Genomic DNA, 9,365 nt, shown 5'->3' on the forward strand with positions numbered 1-9,365 from the left:
CACAAAAAGCTATTTACTTATCGCAAGCGTCGTTAATCTGCAACCCAGATTAGTCTGTCCACGTGTAATCACATTAACCATAACAGTGATATTGACACATTTCGGTCCTCAAACGTTGGTACCACAAGGGGGACACACTCACACGAGACACGTGCGAGGAGCGGCGCCAAGACACGGCATGCGCAAGTGGTGCTGCGTGCGTACCTGGCGTTCATTTCCACGACGTTGTAGCCGGCATGATGCGCCACCACGTGCGCCAGTGTTGTCTTACCCAGCCCGGGAGGCCCACACAGCAGCACCACCTGGCAAGCGGTGGGAGTGTAAAATCCGGAAAAGTCGAAAAGAAAACAAATTAGTATAAAACGTGTTTTTCAACAAAATCAGATGACAACTTAATTTGATTTGTTCTGTTGGGAGGTGGAGTGTTAAAGTTAAAAAGTGATCTAACCAAACATTTTGGAACAGCCTTCTTTCTAGAACTGAAATTTGTCAAGATCACATCACTTGTTACATGCTTTTTTTACTCTTGAGGGCAGTATTAAATTAAACAATTTGTATTTTAGTAGGTAAGGCCCACTGAACTATTAGCTCTTTTTAAGAAGTGACCTGGCCACAAGTGATAGCTCAACGAAGTGGCTTATGTGGAAATTTATAACAGGCAAATACTCTAAACGCATGTTTCTAAACGCGTAGGGAAAAAATGGACCCGGAGAAAAATCCACGCGACCACGGGGTGAACATGCAAGCTCCAAATATACAGGCGTCTTAAGGGTCGGGATCGAATACATGAACCTCTTATATACCAAGCCCAACGACATTACCGACGGACATGTTGGGTTTTGTCATTGGTACTCTTGGCCCACCGCTCACGCGGTACGATATCGTACACGGGTGCGTTTGTTTGACCTTGTACTTGGGACGGTTGTGTGCATCCAGCTCATCCTCCAGGATGTCCTCCGTGATCTGAGCTTTGCTCTTCCAGTTCTAACGAGACACAAAAATCACTCCTGATAAGTACATCTGGTGTTCACACCATTCTTATGGCACATGGCTATTGTCAAAGCCCTATAGTCTACAGCTGTTGCAAAGTCGCAGGCAATGTTGCTGTGCATAATTCCAATAATAATTTGCGAATAAATAAAAATGTGTTGTTACGGCATAAAGGCCAAAATGTGAAATATAATACATTTGAATACATTAGTGTCCATTTATAAATTAAAATTGTAATGTGTCGTATGTGTCTTGCAAAAGACACATTTGCATCTCAAGGTGTTAAATTTTCCCAGGAAATCCTCACCGAGTCTCACAACTCTTTTTTTAGGAGCGTCCTGCCTTGGGATGCTTGGCCAAATCCCATTGAATGACACGGCAGGGGGCGCAGTGTGCTGCGGCACCACTACACAATACGAGACCCAGGCGGCATGGCAATGAACACACCTTGTTGGTGCCGCCACCCTTGCGAGTCCAGCCCTGTTGCTTCTCCCACTCATCCCTCGGCAGCCACTCGCCCTTCTTTTTTTTCTGCGCCCACTGCTGCCTGCTGTCACCCCGTTTCTGCTGTTGCTGCTGCTGCGGCTGCTCCTCATTTGCCGTCACGGGCGGTGGCTTCTTCTTCCTCTCGCGGCCGAACACGACCATGTCCCACAGCTTGAGCCACTTGAGGAGGCAGCGGTTCATGTACTGAAGCACGGCAGGATCAGGGGTGAGAACAGAGGGGTCAGGCACGAGGAGCGTACCGACGCGTCTGTTCATCAACAACCGTATTTTCTCGATTGAAAGATGCCACCAAAAGTAACACGCACACCAAAGTCCGATGCCCGTTGACAATAAAGTTATACTAAGTTATGCAGGATTCTGGTTGTGCATGGTGTTGGTTGATATGGTGCTGGTTGACATGGTGCTGGCTGTGCAGGGAGAGCAGGGGAATTCACATCGTCGCTGAGCAGCTCCGTGTAGTGCCGTGGGGTGAAACGATCAACCCAGAGCCCCGTGCTCTTTGTCCCATCGTCACCATCCACCTCGTCTCCGCCTCCATCATCATCACCGCCACCGCCCTCACCACCCAACTCCTCCGAGTCCTCGATCTCCTGAGCTACTCGGCTGTCATCCGAACCGCCAGGGTCAGGGGTCAAGCGTCGTCGCGGTGAAACGTTAACATATTTAAAACATCCATGAAAACGCAGGCTTAGTGACGCCACTAAAATACTCTGCAATTGTCAGTGCTTTTAAAACATACGTTCACATTTTTACAGTGTATTCATGATAAGCGCTACTTGCGTCCATACCTGCTCGTTAATGAAATTGATGCATAAGGACAAGCGATTGCTGTCTTGAAAGTGTAAATTAAGCGAGTCCGTGTACGCACCTGTTAAGCAAAGTGACGAATCTCTCAGCCTCTTCCAGAACCTTCGCGCGCTTCTGCACATTTCAGACGGCACAAGGCGCGCAAACGATGAAATGCAACTATTTTTATTTTACCAGGTACGGCCCACTGAGCTATATAGCTATTTTTCAGAAGCGACTTGGGCTCTCACAAATGATAACTCAACATCACTTGGAAATGTATAGCAACCAAATGGTATGAAGATGTGAGATTCATCACAGATTTATGCTCATCAGAGAATTCTAGAGCTGGGCTCTCCGATTACACTGGTCTACAATGTTTTAGACGTCATCTGCTTCAGAGATTAAATGTGCTGTTTATTATGGTTTTTAATGTCCTGAATTAAAATGACAATTAGAACAACTGATGGGCTACTGTCCCCAAGATATTTAAATTTTTACATTTTACGCCTATTCATAATTAAGGTTTTTGGGTTAGATCGCGTTATTTATAAATGTGTCGTAACCCTCCACCACCCGACACGGCCAATCAGCAAAAAAGTGTCACGTTGACAAAAGACAAATAGTTCACTACTTTAGCACACCGGTGTGTTGAAGAGTGAATCCACAACATTTACAGTTTGAGTACGACGTTTCGCTGGTAATTGCATCCAGCATCATCGGGCAATTTGCCAGAATGGTAAAGCCCTCGCTTGCTCTCGGTCTTAAATAGAGCAGCAGCAGGGTGACGTCATCATTCAACTCATTTCAGGTGCAGTGATTTGAGGTGGGGGGGGGGGTATTGCAATTATATAATCGATTGGTAATCAGTCAATGGTTATGATTAGTAATGAGTTGTAGATTAGTAATTAGCTGTAATGTGTGTTATTGTGATTATATGCTACGTTAGTAATCCGTTAATTAGTATTTTTCTCCTATAAGGAATTGTAATATGTATTAATTAATAATACGCTTCCAAGCCACACTAAGCCTGTAGCTGTCAGAGCGATTAAAGTTATTTCTATTCCTCTCACTTTCAATGGATTCTCTAATTAGTCTTTGCCAGTAATAATTAGTTTTACACAACACTTCAACGTTATCAAAATCAATTGAGTGTCCTTGTTGACAAGCATGTTCTGAATAATATTGGTCGCGAAAGCCTACGTGTTAAACTGATTTTACGTCTAGATATATTGTGTAGATAGTAGAGTTTTACTCATAAATTTTAAACATAGGTATTTTCATGTGTTTATGGTTGCTTTACATGATAACATGTCACCTGTCCTGTTCATGTAACACTTAAAACCCTGGAGAAGGCTGTTGTCCTTTCCCCGCACCTCCAAATAGCACACGGTTGGCTACGTACGGCACGAAAGATGTTCAACATATGTAAATACATATAGATAGCAGCCGATAAGAGCAAGGTGCGTTGGACAACTCACCTCCCTAACTACTTGGTCTTTGAGCATCTCGAACGGCACGCTCAAAAGCTGCAGCGACATTTGGCTCCGGAAGCTCAAGTCTGGATTCTGTCGAAATACAAAAGAGAGCGCAGCTGCACACGATGACGAAGTTGACGAGAACATGAGATGGAAGCATTTTGCAGCCTGCAAAGCAAAACGGTTCTGCTCTTGTAGATGGGCACCCAGACCAGTGATAGGGAACCTAGAGTGAGCCATGTGAGTGGCCTCCCCTTCACCTCAGTGGGCTGCGAGCTTAAAAATGTGCGTGTGCCCTAATCGTGACCCCACGCATACACGTGGAAACGGGGCGCATTTAGCAAAACTGTACAAAAGAATCACATCGTATATTGTACAATATCATGCCATCGTCATATTGCAGGTACTACTTATTTAGAGAATTATTTCGGATCTTTTTTTACATTTTGGGATCGTCACGTGACACCGGGTGTCACGTGACGTTATGTGACGTAATGGTCACATAACGTCAGAGGTCAAAATGGACCAGTACATGATGGGCACTACTCAACACCAAACGTGTATCACGTCATCATTCCTGACAAATCCAAACCGATTTTTCGTTGTTGCTCAGAATGGTCCGAAATCTTGGATCAGAATGATCTTTATAATAACAAATCCCTGCTGGACTAGGTACGCTATCTACAAACTCAAAAGCTGCGCGTCGTCGCGCGCACCATGGGAGCCGCGTGGCTGCTGCTGTCCGCGCCCAGCGCCAAGTAGTAGCGGTCGCCACCCGGCACCGTCACGTTCACAAAGTCGTCCGTCACAGGTGGCCGCTTCAGGACCCGCTTCCTCTCCACGTCATCAGCCACCGCGACGGTCGCCACGGCGTCCGCGGTGATCGATACCGCCCGCTTGGGTTGGCTGCCGCGTCTACTGCAGCACAAGTAATGCTTATTCCAGTTCATCGTATGGCAAGGTGAAATTTGCAGCTTTATTGGTGTATATCGCGATTATTAAGCCGTTCAATAGCGTCTGTAGAGGGTTGGTGGAAGTCGGTGATATTGCCCGGTGATTTCATAGCTATTGTCTATCCACTACGAGGTGAGGCCTCCTGACGTACCGTTGGCTCAGAGGGGATATTTCACCACGCTTGACAGTGCTGGTAGGTGGTGGGAGTAATGCAGAACAATGGATATTGCTGCACTACTCTCTACTGCCCAAAATGCCAATCACATGTCTTGTTTAGGTGGCACAGTGGTTACACCTGTGCCCCATAACAAGTAATCTGGAACCGGGCGTCTTTCCACGTGGAGTTTGTATGTTCTCCCGCTGTTCTGCATGGGTTCTCTGGTTTCCTCTAACAGCTAACAGCATGGAATGCTATTTATCTGTGATACAAATCCCAGGGCAGGAGCCTCTTGAAAAAGAGTATTTGTACTCGGTGTGGCTATCCTGGGTGCATGGATAATGATACATTATCGTATATAATGCATTCTTTGGATCTTTTGGTAAAGTTATGTGGAGAGGTCGAAATTAATTAAAAATAAAATAAACAAAAAAACGACTTTTTTACGTGACTTTACCGAAAATCCCAAAGAATATGAATTCCTACAGTCACGAAAGCTTTAAGTCTAGTATATAACGTGTTTGGAAGTTTTAGAGACCTCTGTGCAATCCACTAACCCTCACCTCCAAAACGCTGGGATTCACAGGCCTTCGCCACTGCGCCTGGCTCACCGGGCCAAATGCGAGCGGTTTATTGTAAAGGTCCACCAGCATACTACTACTGGGCACCATGTCCGTGCGTGTCCGTGTGTGTATGTGTGCGCATATAAAGCACAGCAAGTTGGCACAGTAGGGGGCACAGGTGGTGCATCAGCCAGCCGTCTCAGTCAGTCGACCTGTGGCATCTGGGTCTGCCCCGTGACCTCCTGCCAGCGGGCGTTTGATACTTCACATGGCCTCAACGTGCACATAGCCTGGAACAAGTGTCGTGATGACGTCACCACCACTTAGTGGCGAATGGCGGTTGCTGTTGTTGTGTGCGCATGTGCGAAAGTGTAGCGGTTAGCAAACCGGGCGGCCCGAGTTAGATTCCCGCTCACGGTCAACACCAGTGACGATTATCTGAACTGGTTCTGGGCCTCCCCAAGATCGACTCAGCCTCAAATGGGAACCTAGTGCGATGTGTAAACATTGCCACTGGGGAGACAAAGGTGACCGGGTGTGGTGCTGGCCACCCACCCCCTTGTGTGCCATTTTGGCCTTCATAGGTGCTCGCTAACAGCACTATAGTAGGGGAGCTTTGGCTTTGTTGTGTGCGCAAACGAACGCGGACGCACTCTGCCTGCACGTCGGGCGGGGAGACGTCGAGGTAGTGGAAGCCGCTGAGGTCGTTGTCGTGGCTCCCGCTTGACTCATCCCCGGGTTGGGAGGCCACCGGTTGGGTGGGCGCAGGTTTGGGCAGGAGATCGGCCGTAAATTCCAGCCGCTTGATGGCATCCAGTCGGGGCCTCTTGCGCTTGGGCGCTGCACGACGGCAACCACGAAGCGGATTAGTCTTGGGGCCTAATTGCTGCAATGCATCGTAGCGTGGACCGCCACGGTGGCGAGATATTAACTCACCATCGCGAGTATGCTGGACCTGTGGTCTCGTGGATTTTTCTCCGGGTCCTCTGGGTTTTCCCTCCATATTTAGAAACATGTGTTTTGAGTATTTGGCTGCGATAAATTTGCAAATAAAAAAAATAGGATGTAGTTTATAGTATTGGCACAGACATGCTGTCCTGGAGGTGAGTATCTGATGCAAAAGCTCCACCACAGACGTGGCCACGCCCAGTTCTAATTCATAGCAGAGCCTCTGGTGAATATCGCCAACTTTATTCCGGGCACACTTGTACAGGTCTCGACACGTAATCTCCTATAACGCGTTTTAATTTTGAGCGTAGGCAATTTCACGCCAGCGGAATGACGAGAGCAAGGTGGGCGTTGGAGATGCGGCGATTGAAATGGGACCTCTTTTAATGTTCAGTTCAGGCTGCTTTGCAAGGCAGATGTGTGGAATACCTTAGAAGAGATACGCCTATAAATAAATAAAAACACAGAACACAAAAAAGGGAAAGTGCAGGCTCAAAAACCCAAAATGTCAAGTGGCTAGGAACACACAGTACTATTGATGGTATAACATATCAAAGTTAATCGATTTCTTGAATTGAGCAATAATAATCATTTATAATCAGATTTACATAATAATCATTATGTAAATAATCAGATCTCAATACGCCGTGTAAGGAAAGCAGGAAATCAACAGAACCAGGGTAAACGGCGAAAACTAGGTGGTTAAAGACCAATTTAAATAGGTGAGTTTTCAAGCCACCAAGGAAGTAAGAATGTGCAAAAATAAACTATTGGACCTGAATTCCACAGTCAAACAGTCTGAAGCAGTCTGAAGGAAGAAGCCGAAAGAGAAGTGTTTGTGACCTGCAGTGTGCTGGTTGAACAGAGTGTGGACGAGACGAAACGGGTCAGTCTGATAGATCGAGCCCTCAAAATTGAGCGTGGCCTGCGTGCAGTTGGTTTGGTGGTGGGTGGGTCGGTGCGTTCTTACTAGAAGGGGCTCCGACGGCACTCGCCAGCATGTCTTCCGCGTCCCTCTTGCTGGAGTGGACCTCTCCGGATCCGGGGGGATTCGTGGGGGCAGCGCTGGGCCTCCCGGCCCTGACGTCCCCCGACTGGAGGGCCTCCTCGAAGGACGTGGGCTGCACATCGCGACGGGCGACCCGAGGCTCTTCCTTTTTTCGGGTCGACTCTGCGAGCATAAATGGCAGCAATTCATCAGACAGGACTGGAGAGCAATGGCCAACAAAACACGTGGGCCAGCGACCTTCATCTGATGGGAAGAGAAAATGATTGTGATGATAAATGGCACGTTCCAACAGAAGATGGCTGTTATTCGCGCTTCTCAATAAAGGTTGAAAGTCCATAAAACGTTTTTTTTTGGTTTAGATCGCGTAAATATACGTGACGTTTACCTGCCACCACCCAATGCAGCCAATTAGTAAGGTTTGTCACGTAACCAAAACGTGCCAATTACTTACTAGTTCAGCACACCGGTGTGTTAATAGAGAAAACTCACAACATTTACAATGTTAATGCATTCGCTGTCTGTCTGCAGAGGGGGTTGGGGTCACGATATCTCTCGTAGAGAACACCCAAGATGTGATGTAATTAGGGACTTACCCTACAGAAACCAGATAGGGTGGAAATCCAGATTTAATTTATGTGCGGAGACAGAATGGAGTTCTGCTTATGCAGTACTGTGTACGCTTAATCCAGAATGCTCCATAATGCACAAGCCAGTACGTTTGTATACCTGTCAACCCCTTATCAGTGCCTACCTTATTACAGACCTTATTGGTCACCCCGCTCTCCTTATAAATATCAATGTTCATCCTACAACGTCCCTTCACAAGGAAGAATCACAAATAGACAAAAACATTTTGTCCGTATTAAAACGGCTGTACGCCGCATGGACCTAAAAAAAACTCAATGTACCTTGCACAAGAATACGGGGTAAACCGTGATGGGACGACACGGTTATGCGTTTGGGTCGAATCGGCCCATCATCACCCCTGGTCACGAGTTCAAATGTGCGGGTCAACTCAGCAGTTGGTTGCCCTATGGATAGCCTCGTCTCCTCCCCTGCCATAGGAATGCGACGTTTCCACCGCTGGCTCTGCAGGGCTGCTGACCGGGAGTTTGAGCACCCCCAGTGCCCCAATGTTCGTTCTCGTGACCTCTGCGGGTCTGGGGTTAGGCCACGTCGCGAGAAGGGAATGACGATACGGGCGCCGGTCCAGAGCCAACGACGTGGTGCCAATTCGAATTACGACAGCGCCATTATTATTCCACCGTCTGATCAAGAATCGTCACTTTTTTTTCCCTCTCTGTGCTATTTAGGGGCCATTGCCAGAAACGTCGTCTATTATACAGTGTGTATATAACCGTGTTGGCGATGGAGTCTATTTTGTATTTCACTTTGGTTATGAACAGTGTTAGCATCAGAGTGTACGTCCAACGCGAGGAGATGGAGCGACGAAATCAGCTGGCGTGCAGCTCGGTGGCTTGGGCAGGGAAGCCCTTCATCCAGCGGCGGATAGAGCACGGCCGAACGGAGCACGCACCGTGGTCGAACTCCATCAAGACTTCCAACTCGTCCGCGTACTCGTCCTCGAACTCGTCGAAGTAGTCCCATTCGGCCATGGCGAGAGAGTTGCTTTCCTTTTTACGATGCTCGTGTACGCGTAAATGTGAGGGCTGCGACGTTTATAAACGACGACGTTCACGGAGGCCGCTGCTTGCTGTTGCTTGCTGCCGCTGCTGCTCCTTGCTGTTGCTGGTGCTTCTGCTTGCTGTTGCTCCTTGCTGTTGCTGCTGTCGCTGCTTGTGGCCGCCGCCGTCGTCACCGCCGCGCGAATTTGGCGGGAAAACTTTCCGCGCGCTGTCTCCGCCCATGGCGCGCCTGCCGATTGGCTCGTCGCTCGCCGTGGGCGGGTGCGACGAAAGGCGAGCGTCGGGATTGGCCGCAACGAAAGCCACGTGGGAAGTAGCAAGATGGCG

General features: G+C 48.1%; 1 protein-coding gene across 2 annotated transcripts in view; it reads right to left on the bottom strand.

Moving 5' to 3' along the window:
• The window catches only part of CHTF18 (chromosome transmission fidelity factor 18), a 26,851-nt gene extending 17,606 nt beyond the window's left edge, over window positions 1-9,245 (bottom strand). The window contains exons 1-10 of one of the 2 annotated variants that reach the window (XM_032970135.2): window positions 8,930-9,245; window positions 7,354-7,554; window positions 6,089-6,275; window positions 4,478-4,679; window positions 3,765-3,851; window positions 2,366-2,418; window positions 1,932-2,100; window positions 1,438-1,680; window positions 907-984; window positions 205-302 (exon numbers count right to left, since the gene is read on the bottom strand). In XM_032970135.2, coding sequence (XP_032826026.2) covers window positions 205-302; window positions 907-984; window positions 1,438-1,680; window positions 1,932-2,100; window positions 2,366-2,418; window positions 3,765-3,851; window positions 4,478-4,679; window positions 6,089-6,275; window positions 7,354-7,554; window positions 8,930-9,008 — 1,397 coding nt within the window. In that variant the 5' untranslated portion in view covers window positions 9,009-9,245. The remainder of the gene's footprint in view (window positions 1-204; window positions 303-906; window positions 985-1,437; window positions 1,681-1,931; window positions 2,101-2,365; window positions 2,419-3,764; window positions 3,852-4,477; window positions 4,680-6,088; window positions 6,276-7,353; window positions 7,555-8,929) is intronic. The other variant, XM_032970136.2, reaches the window with a different exon arrangement.
• Between the last annotated feature and the right edge of the window lie 120 nt (window positions 9,246-9,365).

The sequence above is a fragment of the Petromyzon marinus genome, chromosome 43, assembly GCF_048934315.1.
Source record: "Petromyzon marinus isolate PM22_M1 ecotype Great Lakes invasive population chromosome 43, UKy_Petmar_22M1.pri1.0, whole genome shotgun sequence".
NCBI lineage: Eukaryota > Metazoa > Chordata > Hyperoartia > Petromyzontiformes > Petromyzontidae > Petromyzon > Petromyzon marinus.